The sequence below is a fragment of the Manacus vitellinus genome, unplaced genomic scaffold (assembly GCF_001715985.3).
Source record: "Manacus vitellinus isolate BGI_N305 unplaced genomic scaffold, ASM171598v3 scaffold_40_pilon, whole genome shotgun sequence".
Lineage (NCBI taxonomy): Eukaryota > Metazoa > Chordata > Aves > Passeriformes > Pipridae > Manacus > Manacus vitellinus.
This window is the reverse complement of record NW_021940541.1, coordinates 516,590-537,274: the sequence shown is the minus strand read 5'-3', so window position 1 is coordinate 537,274 and position 20,685 is coordinate 516,590. Positions and strand designations below refer to the sequence as shown.

Here is a 20,685-nt window from a genome sequence, read left to right as displayed (position 1 = left end):
TGAGCTCAGCCGGGCTCTGGGCCGCACAGCTGCCTGACCCCAAACCCCTTGGGTTTGCAGATGGGAGTGGGGGCTGGTTTGTCCCACTAAGTCAACTCTGCTCCCTGTGCCGGTGAGACACCGGCTCAGTGAGATTCCGTGACATGTCTGTGAGATGCCAATTTCCCTCAGGCAGTGTCAGGCTTTGGTCTCCAGCTCTGTCAGAGCAGGGAACAAGAAAGGGAAGAGGGCTGTGGAAGCACAAGCAAACATCTACTCCATGGGTGGGAGCTGGAATCGCACGTATGGTGGCTCCGGATACAAGAATCCATGAGTTCAGTAGGAATGAATGTATCATTATCTGAACCCACAAATGTAAACCAGGGAGCGATTTATTTTTTGGTGGGGTTTTTTTGATTATCTGATCTGACCTACATCTCACAGCTTAATGCTGCAGTAGGTTCTGCAGCAAACACATGGGAATGCATTTATTCGTATGTTTTATATTTAGTTTTAACTTATTTGATTTCATTTGTTTGTTTTCTGATTTCTCCTGCAATTGCACCAAGACAATTAACATCTAGTGGAAGATATCCCTGTCTGTGGCAGGGGGCGGGACTAGATGAGCTTTAAAGTCCCTTTCAACCCAAATGATTTATGACTCCATGATCTATTTTCTTTCTAAATAGAGCTTAAAATTATGGCAGTAGGAACTCTATAAGGAATAGGAAAGATAGAAGTTACAGTCTGCTGGCAGTGACCTCCCCAGCACCTCAATATGCAGGGGGTGAAAGGGACACCCCAGCACTCTCAGCTTGGTAGCACTTAACAAAAGTTCTGTGGTCTCTGTCCTGGAAATATCCACAGAATTTTCCCACAGTTGGGCTGGTTAGTGCCAGGTCCCAGAGATGCCATTGCCTCTCCCACCATCACCTGGTTTTGTTCCCTCCACCCACTGCACCAGTGCAGGGCCCAAATCCCACCATCTCTTCCCTTCGGAGGGAGCGTTTGCATTTATTCCCTCTGTCAGGGAGCTGTTGGAGCTGGCACAGCTGCCCCAGCCTACTCCTAATGCAGGGGTTGGAGCCAGGAGCATCTCTGCAGCTCTCCCAGTGCCAGGAGATGCTGAGCAGAGCTCCACAGCCGCCTGCTAATGGAGCCAGAGCCTCCAGGAAACAAACCCCTCCATGGCACCAACAGTCTGGCCCTAATTCCTTTGGACAGCTTTCCTGCAGGCTCTAGGTCAGGGACGCTGGGGAGACGCTCCGTGCCCTTGACCAGGGCACATCTCCAGCTCTGCGGCACCGCGGCTGCGACAGAGGAGCCCTAAATTTCTGCACTTGTGCCTGGAGTGGGGATGGATCTCTGGATTCCCTGCAGGACAACAGTGCTCCTAAGGGACAGAATCAGCTGGCAGAGGCACTAAACTATTCCTACATTTGTCCCAAATTATCCCTGCCTGTCCATGTCCCTGCAGATTTTTTTTTTATTTATTTGAATTTTGCATGGAGTGTTAGGACAAGGGGGCAGGGTAAGTTGGGATATTGGGAAGGAAATCTTCGCTGTGAGGGTGGTGAGGCCCTGGCACAGATTGTCCAGAGAAGCTGTGGCTGGCCCCTGGATCCCTGGAAGTGTTCAAGGCCAGGTTGGATGGGACTTGGAGCAACCTGGGCTAGTGGAAGGTGTCCCTGCCCATGGCAGAGGGTGGGACAAGATGCTTGTTCCTGGAAAAGCTGTTTCCCACAGTTTAGGCACAGAGATAATGGCACAGGGCAGGCAGACACTGAGCACTCCTGGCTGCCATGGAGGTTTGAATCCATCAGTTTTCACCCACTGTATTTCAGTGTGGGAAGCTGCCCTCACCCTGTGCCCTTCACCTTTTCCCCCCTGTAGTGAATGACCTGGCTTGACGGGTGCCCTTAGTCCTTGGGGACACCCATAGACAGCTGGGAATGCCGTCCCAGAGGCATCAAAGCAGAGGCATCGGGCTCTGCAGAGAGGGACGAGCTCAGACTCAGACATCAATTCGTCTCGTTCCTTCACGGCTCCTTTGAAGTCAGGAGGAGCCTTCATAGCTGCTGCCTGCACTGTGACCCAGCAGCAGCACATCACTGCCGAGCGAGAGAACTGATTCCTGCACTCAGGAGGGATGAGAGGGGAAAAGCAGAAATCTCCTGGCACTCCCAGGGCTGCTTTTACCGAGTTTAAGATACAAAATCCAGGGCTGTGTAAGGGGAAATACCAAATCACTGTGAGCCACAGCTATCGTGTCCTCCCTGCTGCAGCAATGCTGGGGTCCTACCACCATCTCCTCCCACCTCCAGCCCCATCCTGCTGCTCCCAAACCACCCACCTGCCCCCCACCCTAACCTCTGTCCTCTGAGTACCCCCAGCCCCATCATGCTGCTCCCAAAACACCTGCCAGCCCCAGTGCTGACAGCAGCAGGGCCAGTTTGGACAGCGCTGGCTCAGGCCCATGGCCATGCCCAGGACTCTACTCAACCTCACTGAGACCTTCCACCCACCATGGACAGGGCCCTCAGCCCCCCTGTGTGCACCCCCAGCCTCCCTAGGGAATTACAAACACCTTCTGGCTGACACTGGAAAGTGGGACACTGGAAAGCCTGGATCCAGCTGTTCCTCTTTCAGCACCTGTTTTTGAGGTGTCTCATGGCCATGTTCCTGCAGCTCTCATCCCACCTGGCTCCACACCAGCAGGGTGTCCCAGCAGCCCTGGGTCTGGCTGGGCTCCAGAATTCCAACATTCAGGTGTTTCCATGGTTTCATGGATCTACAGCTCAAAACCCTGGAAATGACACCAAATCCTTGGCAATGTTAAAAATACACATTTATTACTCCACATGTGCAATGGCTTCCGGCAGTATCTGCAAAAACACAAACTTGTCGTAACTTAAATGTTCCGTGACGTGGTAAAATTGTCATGCAAGAAAATTACAGGAATGTATTAACATAAAATACAAAGATATATTTACATATATATGCACTGCAATAATTTTAAAAAAATACCCTACCAAGGCAACAGGATTTCAGCACTGTCCAGGGTCAAGTCCATATTATTGGCATTTTTGCTATTATTTTATTACTCTTAGTCTCTTTTTGGCAAGCTCTGGAGTAATAAAGAATTGGCAACAGAAGAAACATCAGGACCTGACCTGACATTTGTCTTCTGCACAAATTCCCAGTGAAGGCTGTGGAATTCAATGGAAACACTTAAAAATAAGCAACTTTGCAAAACTTTGTAACACAACAGAGATAAGAAAACAATCTCATGGCAAGTGATTAAAGGAGAATAATTTATAGGTGCTGTAGACGTTTCACAGCGGATAATGGCACACGCTGTATAAATCTGTCATAAAAAAAATACAGGTATTTAAATATTTATATCCAGAAAATTCCTGTGTTCTGGTTGTAGTGGAGGTGTAACCCAGAGCTGCTAGTGATGCCTTCCAGGCTGGGATTTGGGACCAGGGCTATGTCACAACTTCACTGCGAGGTTTGCTCAACATCCGGCATCAGCCAGGGCTCATCCAACACCGACGGCAACAGCGGCACTGGCACAAGCAATGGTGGGAAACCCCAGCACATCCCCAGGAATCCATTGTGGAGGGGGTGAGCTGGACATGGGACACCCTGGAAGGAGCCACAAAGACGTGGGGCCAGCAGGACCACACTTGGCTCAATCAGCACCAGCTCGTTACTGGGACACAGCGATGGGGACACGACACAACAGGGGCCCAGAGCAGGGACGGGAGGGCACGAGCACTGAAACCCAGCACGGGGGTTCTGACAATGAAGCAAACACTGATCTGTTTCCCATCACTTTCCCTTTTCTAATTGCTCTTTCCTTACCATTTCTCCTCCAGGGACTGGGTAGAAACAGGCGTCAATGGAACCTGGCCCCGACGGGCTCTGGTGAGGTTATGTCCAAGCATCACTTTGGACCAACACTGAGCACTTCAGGGACATGTTCACAGTGTCTCTCCCACTCAGCACAATGATCCCAGAGCTCTGTGTCCTGGTATTGTTCTCGGGGATTCAGGTTCAGCAATGACTGAGGCAGAAGTAATGCGTCCCCAGCACATTCCTGGGGATGCACTGCTGGATTCCAGGGACGTTTCCTGGGAAGGAGCTGTTCCCTAGCTTTTCCCAAGAAGCTCTCCCTGTTTCTGCCAAGTGCTGCTGAAATGTTTTGCACAATTCACCCAGGAAGAGGTGTGCTGCAAAGGTGTGCTGTCAGATGACTGACACAGAGAGGGTTTGGGCTGAGAAGCCTCCATTTCAGAAGCGAGTCAGCTCCTCCCCACACACATCAACCCCACCTCAGGGGTCCTTGTCCTAAGGAAAGTGATGCAAATATCAATTAGACATGTCATGTAACTGCCAATAGCTCTCCTGGCCTGAGAGCTTCTGGTTGAATAGGATCTATCTGCACCTCTCATATACAGGATGTTTTGGTCAAAAAATCAGTGACTCTTCTCATCATTCTGATAGTCCAAACTTTTGTTGTTATTTACAGAAAGTGGCTAAATAGTGCAACGGAATTCACTGAAACTATCCATGCCAGTGGAGTTAATCACCTGTAATTCATAACCTCTGAATAAATACATGGTTTGATCCTCATCTGCTGCACTAGGATAGGGCCGGGTGCTCTGGCTGAGGGATGTGGGATGGAGGACACGAGGTGTGTGCAGAGAGACACAGGGTGAGGAACAGGCTCCCCACAAGGAGAGCAGGGGCTGCTCAGCACAGAATGGGCCAGAGCACATGGCCTGCCTGCACACACAGGTGTGCTCTGATGGGCAGGAGAAGGTAATTAGGCCACCCTGGTATCCAGTAAACAGACTGGAAGTTACCAGGGGTGGAAAGGGTAGGTCCCCTCAGCATAGCCCAGGATCAGAAGGGGGGTAGGTGCCCTCCTACAGCTGGGAAAAGGAGCAGAACACATTTATTTCAGCCCTCGCTCACTGAACAGCCCAGCCCTCCTGAGCTGTCATTAACACAGCTCCTAACGAGGCACAGGGTGTGCAGGGACCTATGGGTGACACGAGGGCCTCCCAGTGTGGCCCTGGTCCCTCACCAGGCACAGCAAGGGTGGGATGTTCATCCCCCCAGGTCTGACAGCACCTGCCTTGCTCTGTCCCGAAAATAACCACGCAACTGGACCCAGCGCTCCGACTCCCCTCCTCCTGCACACCTTTAAAGACTGCCCTGAAAATGTGCTTCTGCACAATTTTAGCCACACAGTAATTCCCACATAAAACTGTGGAAGATGCACGGGCCGTGTCACTGCTCATATCAGATGGTTTCGTACCATTTAACACCTTTCTGGTTTATTTGTGGAAACAAAAACTGCAACAAAACTTGTCCTGAAAGAATCTGCATTTGTTAAAAACTTTTCCCATTCATTTTTGCATTAGGAATATCCAGTAAGGATGCAAACACTGCAACCTCCCACTGTCTGGCAGCAAAGAGCTGTTGATGGTTTGGTGGTGCCTGCAGTCCCACCACACCTCTGGGTGCCACAACAGCTGCAGGGCTCAGTTTTAGCAACAGTAACCAAAAGCCACTCTATAGCAGATTAAACAACATATGAAGGCTCCTAAAACAAGAAAGGTAACATCCAGAGCTGGAGCAGGGGAAGGAGATCTCCCATCTTATTACGCATTTAAGACAGGTAGTGGTAAGTTATATACAGTACCTTCAATGTATTTTACATTGAAAATAAAGCAAATTGAAGGGTACAATAAGATATTCCTGTCTTTCATAACTGAGCAGCCTTGCTAGGCCACTCATTCTGCCTCCAGCTAAACCTGAGCCTGTGATAAACTGTGTCCTCCAAACCCAGGCAGAGCCAGACCCTCCAGTCCATCCCACAGCTCCCCGCTGCCTGCAGCAGCCACGTGGAGAAAGCAAATATTTTAAATACATTCTGCATCTCAAATACACATTGAACCCATTACACTTTACCCAGTCCCTGAAGAATCCATGGAGTGCACAAAAAACATTTATTTGCCCGGAGTCAGGAAAGGAACTGACAGGCGACGCAAGGACAAGGAGGTGCCTGGGACGTCCTCATGCTGCAGGACTCAAACAGCTGGAGGCTCCCAGGAGCTGGTGCCACCCACCACAGACTGGAGAGGCCTCAGGGCTGCTACAGCTTGCACAGGGATTGCTTGTCCCCCTGCAACCTTTGTGAACAGGGAACAGAGAAAAGTCAAACTCCAACTACCTCTTCAGCCTTCCTCCCTGCTCCGTGTCTTCCCCCGTGGGACCCAAGGATGCGGCTTCTTTCCTTGTCCACTCACTGCATTTGAAAACGTGCATTCAGCAACCTGGCATTAAAACAAGTAAAGAAGTTGATCTCCCCTTGGCAAGTTGCATAGGCAGTGTCTTCCCCCACGACGTGCCGGGCTGGCGCTCCATAACCCAGGAGGGCAGTTCTGTGTGAACTCTCTGTCTCCAGCTCTGCAGGACGAGCTGTCGGTGCTCTCGGGTGGCAGCGGGGTCAGCTCGGGTGCTCAGCGCACCTGAGGCAGGTGAGCGGCGCGGGCGGAGACCCTCGCCCGGGGCTCCAGCCTAACTGCTGCCCGAGGAGCACACGGAGCTGCACATGTGCAGGTTGGAGGGCTCGGACTCAGCCTCCGCCTCGGCTTCGTCAGTGGTCTCGGAGGCAGACACGGACTCAATCGGCTGCTCTTGGCTCTTCTTTAGTCTGCAGGAGCAGAGGAACCAGGAGTTATCAGGCACCCTCAAACCAAAAACCCCCAGAAGAAGTGGGGTGAGGGTGGTCTGCAGCCATGAGCGCACCCCAGGCTGCCCTCCCACTGCTCAACAGGGGCCTACTGCAGACCCACGGTGAACAAGAGGAGGCTTCCCAGGGCACGCAAAGAGGTGATGACAGAAGCCAGTGTATCAGCAAACCACACTGAACTGCTCTGAAAACATCCCAAAATGGCTTGAGAGGATTCAGCCTACCCAGACCTCGGCCACAAGCACCTGCACTGCAGCCAGACTCTCACCCCCATCTCCTCCATGGAGCCTCCTGCTATGCTTATGGACCAAACATTCCCAAACTCGGGGAAGCAGCAGTTTTAATCCAGCACTTTCACTGCCTGCTCATGCCCACCAGAGACTTTAACACCTTCATAAAACCATTCAGGTTCAATATCATCAAGTCTAACTTTCCCTGCCTTCATTTCCCAAAACATCATCTTCTAAAAGCAGGATGGGCAAGGAGATGCCATGGGGAAACTGAAGCAGTATCACATACATATGTTAAATCTCAGAAGTCTCTCTGCAGCATATTTCATTTAATGGCAGTGATTAATAATCCCTGATCTTGTCTCCCTTTGTGGGAGGTCAGAGCCATTTTTCACACACAGGCAGCACCTGAGCTCCTCAGCTGACAACAGTCACCTGGGGCTAAGCCCGCAGCAAGGTGCTACAAGCTGTCAGGCACTGAACTCTGATTCCTAAGGGAAGTCAGGAAAAAGAGTATTTTTCCCTAAAAAAACCACCCAACATACTCACTTCTCTCTGTTGAAGATGACAAAGTCCTGCTGGATAGCTTCAAGGCATTCCTGAAGATAGTCATTTTCCTGTTGAAGAAAAACATGACATGCATAAGCTGCCCTATTTGCATCTCATTGCTGCCTGCAGCACCCCAGCACTCCCAGCTGTGTGCAGAAGCCTCCAGATGTGTGCAGGAGATGCCCCCCACCCCAAACCTCAGCACAACAGCTGGAGGCAGCAGGGCTGGTTGCTGTGTGGCTTTCACCAGGGGCTTGTGCCATCCACAGCAGCAGTTTTCCATAAAACACAGATCACACCATTCCCCACATAAACACAACACATTTATCCATGTATCCTGTATTTTGGGAGTGCTGTCAGCCCAAAGGAAGGACAGCCAGCGTGGGGAGAGCCCAGCACACAGCCCACATGTGTGAATCCCTGTAAACACACACAGGGAGCTGCTGCCTTGTCCCCAGGCACACGTGGGTCTGGGGCCGTGTGGGGACACGGGAACACCTCAGTGCCCAGACCTCTGCTGCTCATTTAATTTTCCAAAGTACAGACTACTGTGAAAGACTTTGATCAAACTTCCATAAAAAGAATGCTTGGTTGGCAGAAAGACTCCAATGGGGAAATGTTTTCACCAAACTAAACCTACAGCTCCTGCAGGGCAGCAGGACCGGCTGTGACACCCCCCCCCCCCGAAATCCAGCCACTCAGCCTTTTGCCAGCTGGATGCTACCCCTCAGAGCACGTACAGACTGGGAGCTGTCTTTGCTGTTATCTCTCGACTTGTTCTTTGCAAGCCTCTTCTTCTTTTTGTGCAGGGGCCTCGACTCCAAAATCATCTCCTCCAGCTCAAAGGTGGGGTCACAGTGCAGGCGGCCCTTCTGCAACACAACGTGACACGTGTGTCAGGTACAGCAGAGGCTCAGAAACCACCCCCCCATGGGAAACCCTCTGCTGTCACAGTGGTTCCTTTAATAGGAGAAGTGGTCCTGATACAGATCACTCCTACTCACGTTGGGGACGAAGCCGGGCTCCACGCGCTTCCCACAGACATCACTCCAGACCACACCAGACAGGTACGTCGAGGCCTGGATATCGCCCAGGCAGGAGAAGCGATGCTCAGGGTTCACTGTCAGCAGCTGGAGAGGGAAAAACATCAGAGAGAAAAGCATTGGAGGGGAAAAGCACTGGAGGGAAAAGCACTGGAGGGAAAAGCACTGGAGGGAAAAGCACTGGAGGGAAAAGCACTGGAGGGAAAAGCACTCGTGTCAGAGGAAAAAGACAAAGCACCCAGCACCATCCTGCCTGGGACAACTCAGATAGTTCAGACATGCAGGAGCATTTCTGTTATGGGAAATACATAACTTAGTACAGAAAAAAACTTCAGAAAACGTTCTGGAGGTTGTGAAACTGGGTACTGTGAGCTCCTGGACAGAGTGGGTTTGCTCCCCCCACGCATCCCAGGATGCATGACCCTTTCCTGCAGCACTCAGCACTCTCCAGGAGCCCCATGTCTCTCTGGACCAGTTCTTGCCATTTTCCCAGAGCACCTAGAATTTGAGACCTGACCCCTTGGTTTGGGCATCTTCAACTGACCATGTCTGGCCTTCCAGCTGACAGGCACCTACAGTGGGACCTCCACAAAATGCCCATCTGGGACTGTTTTCCTTAAGAAACTGGACACTCCTAGGCACACTGATTCTAGGTGGTTACAATGTTTTTCCAGAAAATAAAGCCAGCACGGAGTGTTTCTCCAATGCTGAAGGTGACGGTGCACGGGAAGGTGATGGTGGCTGTACTTGCAGCTCCCCAAGCCCAGGGATGCTGTGAAGGCTGAGTGAGCAGGATGCAGGGCTGGGGCACCTCAGCGCTTTGGGGGGACATGGGGGTCCTTCTCGGCTTAGGGGGATGTTGGCGCGTTCCCGGTGAGAGGATTCCCTGGATGCCCAGCAGATGGCAATGCGAACCTGCCGAAGGCGCCGCCGCTGCCTCCGCTGGAAACGCTGCTCCTCGTTAAACCGAAGCCAATTCTACAATTGCCCGTCCAGCATTAACTCACACCAGAGGCGCTTATTTGCTGCCAGCACGGGGTGTATCTTTCCTACAGCAAATTCACCAGCTACTTTTCTGAGTTCTCAAGCAAGCCGGAGCTAAACCAACCTTCCCACCTCATCACCAGCTTCCTCCAGCTGCAGCACGAGGGGAGCACCAGGACATTCCATAGGCCTGCAACCCCCCAACAGCTCTCACAACGCCACCAGACCCTTTAGCCCTGAAAAACTGGCAAAAAAGAGCAGCCAATGTCATATGCCACCCCAGCCATCACTGCTGACTTTATAGGTTACAGAGCTCATGGAGAGGATGGGATGCTGGAAGACACAGTTCTAGCCCAGCTGGGAATCTGACTGTCAGATCAAGAAAAGCCATTTTGCTTCCCTTGCTGTCAAACATAGTGCATATTATTACACAGATAATAAACACAGAACACACATCATTAATTGTGGAACCCCAGGATGGTTTGGGTTGGAAGGGACCTTAAAAATCATCTAGTTCTAACCCTCTGCCATGGGCAGGGACACCTTCCACTAGCCCAGGTTGCTCCAAACCCCATCCAACCTGGCCTGGAACACTTCCAGGGATGGGGCAGCCACAGCTTCTCTGGGCAACCTGTGCCAGGGCCTCACCACCCTCACAGCCAAGAATTCCTTCCCAATATTCCATATAACTCTGCCTTCTGGCAGTGGGAAGCCATTCCCCCTTGTCCTGTCCTTCCAGGCCGTTGCCCCAAGTCCCTCTCCAGCTCTCTCGGAGCACCTTTAGGCACTGGAAGGGGCTCTAAGGTCTCTCCTAACCCTTCTCCAGGATGAACATCCCCAGCTCTCCCAGCCTATCTTTCTTGAAATTAGTAGTAGTTGGTTAATATGCTGATAATTTTCCAGCTAGTCCCATCCACACAGCAACTAACACCCCACACAGCCCCCCACCAGCAGGATGACGTACCTTCCGCAGCAGCGCAACCATCTCTTTGGACCAGGCCGAGGAGTACTGAACACTGACAGTGCTGAAGAGCTGCACCAGGGACTCCACAGGGTTGTTGGAGTGGATGTCATACGGCCTCTGGGGAGAGAGCAGAGAGATGAGAAGGAATCCCCTCTCCCGCTGTGTCAAGTCAGACACACATTCCAAGGGCCAGATGGCCAGAGCCCTACCCAGCCCCGCAGCAGCTCGTAAGCCATCACTCCAAGAGACCACCAGTCCACCTCGAAGGAATAGCCCGTCCCGCCGTTCAGGAAGGAATGGAAAATCTCTGGGGCTGAACAGAAAGGGTAAAATGCGACAGGTCATTCATTGCTTCTATTTCAGTATTTCATGTAAGTCAGTGAAAAAGCTTATGGTGATTTTTATTCACAACTGCCCAAGGGGAGGTGTGTGAGGCAGGGAGAGCAGTGGCAGCAGCAGTGTGCCTCCCCTCCATGGGAACTGGGCTATTGGGTACACACAGGGAGAGCCCTCCCAGTCCAGGCACGGCAGAAAACTGGAGCCCACTGGGGTGTAGCAAGTCCAAGGGTGGGGCCAGTGGAAAGAGAAGGAAGGGATGGGGATGGCAGGGTGGAATGGGGGGGACATGATAGGATGGGGATGGCAGGACTGGTTGGGGAGGGTAGGGCAGGATGGGATGGGAGGGGGAGGCAGGGCACACCAGCAGTGATGCCTTCACCCCAGGAGTTTCACTTTTCAAACAATCAGTATCTGCTGAATGACTTGGGCATGTGCATTAATGCCCTAAATTAATCCACTGCCTCTGCCCCAGCCAGGGCTCCTTGGGCAGCATGTGCTGAGCATTCTCAAAATGCAAAAAAACCCACTCTGAGTCAGAGCAAAGGGGTAAGAGCAGTGATTGTTTCTTACCCATGTAGGGCTTTGTCCCAGCCAACGCAGTCGCTCTTTCACCATCCCTAATTATTGTTGCAATATTAAAATCTGTTAAATGGGCATGACCTTAAATAAAGACACATTTTAAGAAGGAATTAATGGCAGTGCAGTGGCAATGCAGAGTCAGAATACATTTGTTTCATAAGCTTCTACCCTCAGACAGGGTAGCGCAGGCAGGGGCAGATCAGGGTCAGACCCCATGGAACAGCCATATCAGATCCCAAAGCTTTCCCAGGATCTGGGCTGGCCAGGTGATTAAAGGGTAATGAGCTTTGGATCTTGATTTTAAAAGCTTGGAACAAACCAGTAGCCCCCAGCAGCTCCAGCACTGGGCCAAATTGCTCTGGCCAGAAGCTCTAGGAATGAAGAGGACAACAGGGAAACACTATCATAGAACCACAGAATGGTTTGGGTTAGAAGAGACCTTAAAGACATCTAGTTCCAACCCCCTGCCATGCCCCTGTCTCTTCCACCAGCAAGGGAAGAGGCCAAGTGTGGGTAACCAGGAGAGGGGCTGCCCTTGGGGGATCCTCCCTGGCATTACAATGCACAACGTTCAAGTAAAAGAAGGGGTGCTTTTCCCACACTTTCCCCAGGTTAAAAGATGCCCAGTACTCAGGACTGTAAAGGATATGTTCCTGGAATGAATAAGGGAGCAAAGAGGGGCAGAGTGATCCTACCTTGCTCATCAAGGAGGATGTTGTCTGGCTTTACATCTCTGGGAAAAGAAGGAAGGTTACAGCAGGTGGAATCTCAGTCAGACCAAAGATGTAATTCAACAAAATCCTGTAACTTTTATCTATCAAAAATTAGGAACAAATGAAACAAAAATACCCTAACATGAGGTAAGTCCCTTTACGGTGGACTAGAAATATGCTTTTTCTAGGTAACCGGGTGAAAAAGTGGGAACATGGGACTGGTTCAGGCATCATTCCCAAGGAAAATTAATAACACAATACCAGGGATATTTGTGTGAAGCCCTGGATGGCTTTGACACGTGCCCTGGAAGGTTCAAACCCCAGTGAAGCATCAGGCTCCCTCTGAGTGATGGGGCAGGACCAGCAGACAGAGGGTGCCCAGGACCAGCAAAGACAGTGTCACCCACCCCAACCCCACCACAGGCAGGTCCCACCAGCTCCCACCTACCAGCAGGGCCTGCAGGGTTACCTGTGGATGATGTGCTGGCTCCGCAGGTAGTCGAGAGCCAGAGCCATCTCACAGATGTAGAGTTTCACCGTCTCCTCAGTAAACTGAACATTCTGCTGCAGGTGATAGCGCAGATCACCACCCAGAAGCAGGTCCACCACCATGAACATGTCCTCCTCATCCTGGAAGGAGTACCTGTGGGACCAGCAGTGGGTGAGCAGGGCTTACAAACCAAGTCAGGCTTTTCCCCTCTCCTAATTATTCAGCACCTCCCCGAGAGTCCCACCACACGCACAGAATTAGAGAACCACAGAGTTGTTCAGGTTGGAAAAGCCTCTGAGACCATCGAGTCCAACCATTCCCCCATGACTGCCAAGGCTGCAACTAACCCACGTCCCCAAGTGCCACATCCACACACTTTTTAAATCACTCCAGGGATGGGAACTCCACCACTGCCCTGGGCAGCCTGTGCAGGGCTGGACAAACCTTTCCATGAAGAAATTTTTTCCTAATATCCAATGTGAATGTCCACTGGTGCAACTTGTGGCCATTTCTGCTCATCCTGTCCCTTGTTCCCTGGGAGCAGAGCCCAACCCCCATCTGGCTCCCCTCTCCTGTCAGGGAGTTGCAGGGAGGGAGAAGGTCCCCCTTGAGCTTCCTTTTCCCCAGGTTGAGCCCCACCAGCTCCCTCAGCCACTCCTGGTGCTCCAAACCCTTCCCCAGCTCCATTCCCTTCCCTGGACACGCTCCAGCTCTTCAATGTCTCTCTTGCCATGAGGGGCCAGAACTGAATATGCTACTTCATATTTGAATATTTGCACCTTCCCAACTAAGCAAGCCCAGCACAAGACACGGGGCTGTTTTTTAACCCATTGCTACACTAAGCAACACTTCCTTGGAAGAGGGAAGTATCCCAGCCAATGTTCCCCCTCTCTCCCTGTCACTGTCCTCTCCTGAGCGAGCAGTGCTGTGTCACCCCACCAGCACAGATCTCAGGCTTTGCCAGCCAGACACTTCGGAGAAACTTCACATTCTCAATTGCAAATAATCTCATAAACCTACTTAAAATATCTCTGCCTATCCTGAAGATGAAATGGAAAACACAACTGCTAATTTAACCAGAAAAACCAGAAAGAGATTTATATTTACTGTGGAGTAAACCGCCTCTCTAAATCTGCTGTGGGTCCCATGGGAGACTGACAGCAGGGGGATACACCAAAACAACGCTCATTGTTATATTTGGTGACTGCAGTTCCAAGGAAAGAGTATGTGGGATTGTATAATACTTATGAATCACTCACTTCTACTCCCATCTTAATGTAGGTTTATTCTGAAAGTATGAGCCAAAAGGGAAAGATTTGCTAAGTGAGCAAGTTCTCTCCAGAATTTCATTACTTTTTGGAAAAAACATTTGTAATTCCTAAAATGCTGAAAAAAATCAGTATTAATTGGCTATTCTGGAGCAATGGATCAACAAAAGAAATGTGAAGCACTACCCACTTCCATTACTTTGGGGACAAAACTTCCTGAATTTTTGGAAGTCTCACATCTGACCAGCCTGCTGTGCATCTGGCACCACTGGAGCAGAGGGGATAGCAGGGGCTGCCCTAGGCTCAGCAGGTCCAGCCACATGAGTGTGCAGCTCCCCAGGAGAAACTGCTGCTCCTGCCCCTCTCTGTGGAATCAGGCACTGATTCCAGCCTTCACAACACATCCCAGTAGAAATGGGATATCAGAGGTTTTCCGTCACCTCTCACTGCTGTCACTCTTCCTGTGCCCTGGGAACAGAAACTATGGAATCCTTGTGTCCATCACTATGGCCCATGCCCTTTGCTCATGCCCCAGCTCTGTCCCAGCACAGGATCAGCTTGTGTTGTGCCAGTGGACCATGGGTGAAGAGGACGGATTTACTGATCCCTGCCCAGTGTTGGGTACTCCTTCACTGGGTAGGAAGGCAAGAAAGGACAGATCACATGGAGCACCCAGCAGTGGGTCCCAAGGCTGACTGCCACAGACTCATCCCAAACTAACCAACAACCCTAGGATATATTGCTCTACATTCTAAAACTTGTAAATTAATTTTTCCTACAAAATTTGATAATTACTTATCTGGACTCTAAAGGAATACATTTTTATGTATTCTGCAGTGAATGTGGTGCAGAGCACAGTGAGGGTGCTGGTGGGGTGAGGGGTCAATGGGACTGTAGGGAAGCCAAGGAGACAGACTGCATGTTCTTTTGTACTGGAACTACCTGGACAGAATGCATTTCACAAGTATTACCAACTCAAGCTATTTGTTAGATTTCAGCCTGATTTGAAGAGGTTTTTTAAAATTAGACCCTAAAACATTGCTCAGTAACTTCTGCCAGTGCACACACACTCAAGTCATTACTGAGCAACTGGAAACATCACTATTTGTAGTGATGCTGAAAAAGAGTTATGAAATCCTCTCAAATCATCAGGTGTGTAGCTCCACAAGGATGGATGGCCCCCGAGGCTGAGGGGAAGGAGCTGCTCACCAGAGGTTCACCAGGAACACGTGCTCGATCTCCTGCAGGATCTCCAGCTCTCTGAACACGTTGCGCACCTCGTCCCTCTCGATGCACTGCTGCTTGTTCATGTACTTCATGGCATACATCTTCTCTGTGTCTCTCTTCTGCACGATGCACACCTGGAAAAGGAAAGTTAGCAACAAATTCCATATCCTCATTTGCTGCTCATTGGGCTGAGAACCACATGGTCAGCACCTCACCCCTTATCAAATCTCCCTGATCCCTGAGCTGTGACCTGGGACCTATGGACAGCAGCATCCCTGCTCCCAGTGCCACATCCAAACTGGGAGAGCATGGGCTCTGCTCCAGTTACCCACTGGCACTGGGTAACTGCAGCTGCTCCAGAGAGCTTTCCAAAGGGAGTGATGTCTGGGAGAGCTTTGGCCTTGCTGCCTGTGGATGGAGACCAGCTTTGGAGAACCACGGGGCTCTCTCCCAGCCTCACCTCCCCTCTGCTCTCACCCCCTGCTGCTCAGCTCAGCAGGTTGGGTTTAACCTGCTGCACATACCACTGTGCTCTGAAAGGGCAAAATAATCCCGTTGGGGTTGGCAGAAAGCTATTAAAATGCAAATTTTTTACAACAACAACAAACACCTGGCCCAGAGGAATAACCCGGCACCTGTCCCCCCGACGGGCACAGAGCCCGCTGGGCTGGCACAGCTTCCCACAGCATGGCCTTCGGTGCCTCCCTCGGCTCCTCTAATGACACTTTAATTACCCAGGTGCCTGTTTTTAAAAGAGCTAATTAGCTATCAACATAACTATTTTTAAATGAACTAATGGAATGTCTACATCTGCTATAATTGTGTCTGCCCTCTTTTAATTATCAGACACGTTCGTAATTAGGATGAGCTGGATATAATTCCTCTGGCATTTGGGCATTTGGTCGGGAGCAGGCTGACCCGGGCTGGCTCCAGGCAGAGAGCAGGTCATGCTTACACCGTGTGGGAGCAAGTAAAGGGAATTTCCGTGGATGGCAGGAAACCGCAGACAGGTGGGAGCCGGGGAACTCTGCGCACCTCTAAAACGCTGCCATTAATAATCATTTGCGAGTGCTAATGGTGCTCAGTGTAATATCACTAAGGACACACTGCAGGGAGGAGGTGGCAAAATAATAGGTGGTTATCGTTTGCCTGATAAACCCTCAATTAGCAATGCACAGGAATTAACGGGATTATTTTGCCATTGTCATAACAATTACAGTAAGAGCTGGAAATCAGGTGTTGCAATAACTCTGTGCACACCTCAGACCTCACATTAGGGGCACTTTGCAGGCAGAGTGACCTGAGCTTTTCCTCTGGTGCCTGTGGGCGAGCAGCGCTCATCAGCTCCAGCTGACAGGGACCGTTCAGGTAAAAAACTTAAGGAAAAACCTCCTTTGTGCGAACTTAATAACAATAATGAACAACCTACCACAATGCACACCACCAGCAGGATCCAGCCCCTGCCTAGAGCGGGCCGAGCTGTTTGTACATTCAATAAACCAGTGAAACATATATTTTATATTTTATAAATTCTTAAAGCAGCAAAGCCCTAACAATACCTCTTTAAAACCTGGTCGTTGCTGTAGAACTGCTCTGAAAACAAACCTCTGGATAATAGCCACCCAGGCACTGAGCAACATTCTCTCCTGAAGGCAGTTTATGCCACATTATGGCTGGAGACTCTTTAGTTTCTGGGTACTTTGTTTTTTAGGTTATGACTTGCTGTATCTTAACAAGTATAGCACGTTATATTGCTGTCATTTGCCTCTTGTTTTTCCGCAGGGCAAATGAGAGCTCAGTATAATAAATGAGAAAATGGTGAAAACTTCTTTTACTCTGTAATCATAACAAATAGTTTTCTGCAATGCAACAGCGTCACTTCCACACAAAACAACACCAGTTCCAGCCCCTCTGGAAATTTTTGTTCTCTGATTTCTGGAAAGAAACATCATTAATGGTTCATGATCACACATACTGCTCTTGGCAGGGATCTAACTCAGGGCAAACCAACACCAGGTGTCAGTGCTGCCCTGGCTGGGCTCCGTCACTTGGGTCCCCTGCCACAGGCAGGGACCCTTTGTAAGGTGCCTCTGCTCATAGAAATGCACCAATGTGTTTGTGTCCCCCCAAAAACATCAGTGCCACAACACCTATCTTTTCCTTTATGTGCTTCTCCATTCATGCATCTGCTCCTGGGTAAGGAATAAACACCTCCTTGGTCACAAACCAAGAGTATTTTTTTAATTAATCCATTTTCATGCAGGTCTACAATGCAGAGAGTCTACAATGCAAGAAGCAGAAATTACTCTGCCCTTGTTCTGCACAATGGCCCCTTGTCACACACAGGGTTAAATACAGCCATTAGGAAAACATGCCAGCCCTGCCAGGCAGAAGGCAGGCATCAGCTGGGAGTGGATTGCTCAAGATGTGGCACATGAAAGCTTTCATAGAGTCCCAGATACCCCGAACATTCAGCCACTGCCAAAGAGTTTGTGTGCTGCTGCCCCTAACAGCAGAGAAGAGGGCTGGAGCCCACACCCGGGATTCCAGCCAGGAGAGGGGACTGTAACATCTCCCAGGCCCACCTCACTCCACAGGGCCCCAGACAGTGAGAAGTCCTGTACTGTCACCTGAGTTGGCAGTTCCCCTGAATCCAGGACATCCTTCACTCAGCAGCACCACCTGCCTCATTAATTCACCAGTGACCTCGGTGATAACAAAAAAATGCCATATGGGGAAAACTGACTCTGGGCTCTGAAATATCCTCCTTAAGGTAAGAGCTCCACACATGAACACAGTACTCAGAGCTGCCTCTGCTTCCTGCACAGGCTTTGTTTTATCACCACAAGCAGCCACAGAGCTGGAGTCAGCCTGGCTTCAATCATAGAATCGTGGAATGGTTTGGGCTGGAAGGCACCTTAAAACTCATCCAGTCCCATGCCCTGCCATGAGCAGGAACACCTTCCACTAGCTGGGAAACCAAGAGGAACCCCCATGGCAGGAGTTGGGCATCTCACAGGCATCCTGCAGGATGTCAGGCACGGGCAGCAGGGCTGCACCCCCCTCATTGCACTTGGGGGATCCCTCCCTGTGGTGCTCCAGCAATGCTCCCTCTGGGCACTGGAACAGGCACGGCACAGAAACCCAGCATAGCACCCAAAGCTCACCTGATTGTCCCATGGCATCTGAAAATCAGAGATGGGGACAAAGGGACCAGCTTTAATTTGAAAAACACAAATGAAGAGCAGCCTGTGGAGTGGGAACAGCCAGCACGGCTCCAAATGGCTGTCCTGGAGTCAGTTTGGTGGGGGCTCTTCAGCAGCTTCCAACTCAGCCAGGGAAAACATTAAGAATTTCAAATATCAGACCACAATTTAAAGTTTAAAAACCAGAACAAACAAAAACCCCCCACTGGGACTAAATAAGAACAGATCTGAGGGACTCACCATTTTGACTGGTTCATCTTCTACCCCCCCACACATCACAACTGTCACTCGCAGGGGTGCACCTCACTCCTTCAGTGGGACATACACACCACTTACACAAACCAGACCTTGGGCTAAAGCCTCAGGATAAAGCTCAGTCCATAAGACCAAAGCACTCACTGTCACATCACAAACTGTGCACCAAAAGCAGGAAGAGTTCATAATCCACCAGGAATTATCCGGCTCCTCCCATCACTCCTTGGACATCACTTACCGAGCTGCTGCTTACAGGAGTTATTGCTACTTTCAACCCAGCCATGGTGTAAGGTGCCACAGAAATAGAAAACAGGGATTTGGGGGCTAACTGATGTTCAGGGGACTTGGGAGTTATGTTCTTTTGGGAAGTTTTTTCATTCTAGTGTATTTAGAACACTTTCTCCCATCACCTCAGCTTTTGCTGCTCTGTACATTCCCCTGTCCAGCTCCCTCTCTTTAGTCAGGCTTTGCCTTTTCTCTTTTAGAAATCCAATAACTTTTTTCCTGCTGATTCTGAAGGAATTCAGCAGGCTGAAATCGCCACTCAGATGAGAGATCACCTAATCACTTAATAGCATGTTCTGACTTCTCTCAAACTCATTATGAAGCAGCAGCACAATTTGCCTGGGCTCAAACAAAAGCCAGCTGGTTTCATTCTGGGCAGCATCCACAGAGCTAATAGATACTGGGGATCGATCTCCATCTCGGCTGCACAAAGACATTTTTCTTTCTGCATATGCAGACCTGAAATGACCCTGTCCTCTGAGGGACGTCACCGTCACAGCCGATGCACAAACCCACAGCTGACTCAGGGACCTGCCCTCGGGGTCCAAAGTGGGAGCAGTGGTTTTTCTTCTTGAATTTCTCCTTCTTTGGCTTCTGCCTTTGGAAGACAATGCCCTGTAATCCTTCCACACACAGACACTCTATTGACTTTAGCTCAGAGACACCAGGACGTTTCAGCGTACAAAGCTGGATTGCACTTATTTTGATTTTAGAGCAGAGTCAAGGCTTAGTGTCAGCCAGCACTACACACCCACACCAAACACCTTAATCCTGCCCACTTCTGAACTGCAGCCGAACACTGCTCTAAAGATGCTTACTTGCAGTGGTTGCACCTTGCCCATTTATATTGATTTCTCCTCCAGTTCTGCTGATTTCCCTTGGGTATTTAACCCCCCCTGTTTTCCCCAACACCTATAGAGCCACCATTTTACTAGAAAGGTTAAAACTTGAAATGTGAAGCATAAACATACAATTGCCTGTGGCAACCAAAACCATCTGTAGGCTTCGGGGCCACCTGGGGAAAAGAGTCTCTGCTCTGGGGGAAGCACAGCAGCAGCCTCAAGAAGGATGTTGAGGAAATGGGAGATTTGCAGCCGCTGGAGCAGGAACTAAGTCCTTCATTCTGAAGGGCCACAAGCAGTGAGGAGGCATTTGCCATGACATATAAAGAGCTCAAGCTTTTTTGAGAACTGAGTTTGCACCTCTCCGGACACCAGCCTGTCTGCTGGGCTCATGGAGAACATCTGGGGTAAATACCAATCACCCCAGTACAGCTGGAGACCACCTCAGCAAGGTTCTGAGACACTGGAGACAGACTGCAAAGACAGGGACAGGCAGCTCTTCCTTGCAGGGAAGGGCAGGAAGATTGTGATCACTGGTTTCCTGAGCTTCTTGAGCAAAAACAGGTAAGAAATGCTTTACTGTACCGTGCACTGCTGAAAGAATAACCTCAATACTGACCTTTAACAATCCATCTCCTTCAGCCAAGCTCTCCTTGGATGGCTCAGCTCTTGCACCAAGACATCGCCCACTTATCCCAGAGCTTTCATCCTTTGGAAAGTGGCTGTAGGGAAATCCCTATCACCCAGTATCCCCAGGACCCCTCTGCTTCGCTCTTGTACCAAGAGCTACAGCCAGAATCTTGCCAATTATATATATACAAAAAAAAATTAAATCATTTAAATTCCCAGCTGCTGTCAGGAAAGCAGCAAACAGGGATCAGGATGTTCTGGACATGGCCATGGTGTAACAGCTGCACAGGACACTGAGCCACTTCCCCTGGCATTTAAAAGCATCTTTGT

General features: G+C 50.2%; 1 protein-coding gene across 1 annotated transcript in view; it reads right to left on the bottom strand.

Moving 5' to 3' along the window:
• Nucleotides 1-5,706: 5,706 nt before the first annotated feature.
• STK32C (serine/threonine kinase 32C) overlaps nucleotides 5,707-20,685 on the bottom strand; it is a 63,712-nt gene continuing 48,733 nt past the window's right edge. Inside the window, exons 3-12 of the mRNA XM_018078534.1 lie at nucleotides 15,120-15,271; nucleotides 12,622-12,795; nucleotides 12,135-12,172; nucleotides 11,431-11,520; nucleotides 10,731-10,834; nucleotides 10,522-10,638; nucleotides 8,535-8,660; nucleotides 8,271-8,402; nucleotides 7,531-7,598; nucleotides 5,707-6,712 (exon numbers count right to left, since the gene is read on the bottom strand). Coding sequence (XP_017934023.1) covers nucleotides 6,577-6,712; nucleotides 7,531-7,598; nucleotides 8,271-8,402; nucleotides 8,535-8,660; nucleotides 10,522-10,638; nucleotides 10,731-10,834; nucleotides 11,431-11,520; nucleotides 12,135-12,172; nucleotides 12,622-12,795; nucleotides 15,120-15,271 — 1,137 coding nt within the window. The 3' untranslated portion in view covers nucleotides 5,707-6,576. The remainder of the gene's footprint in view (nucleotides 6,713-7,530; nucleotides 7,599-8,270; nucleotides 8,403-8,534; nucleotides 8,661-10,521; nucleotides 10,639-10,730; nucleotides 10,835-11,430; nucleotides 11,521-12,134; nucleotides 12,173-12,621; nucleotides 12,796-15,119; nucleotides 15,272-20,685) is intronic.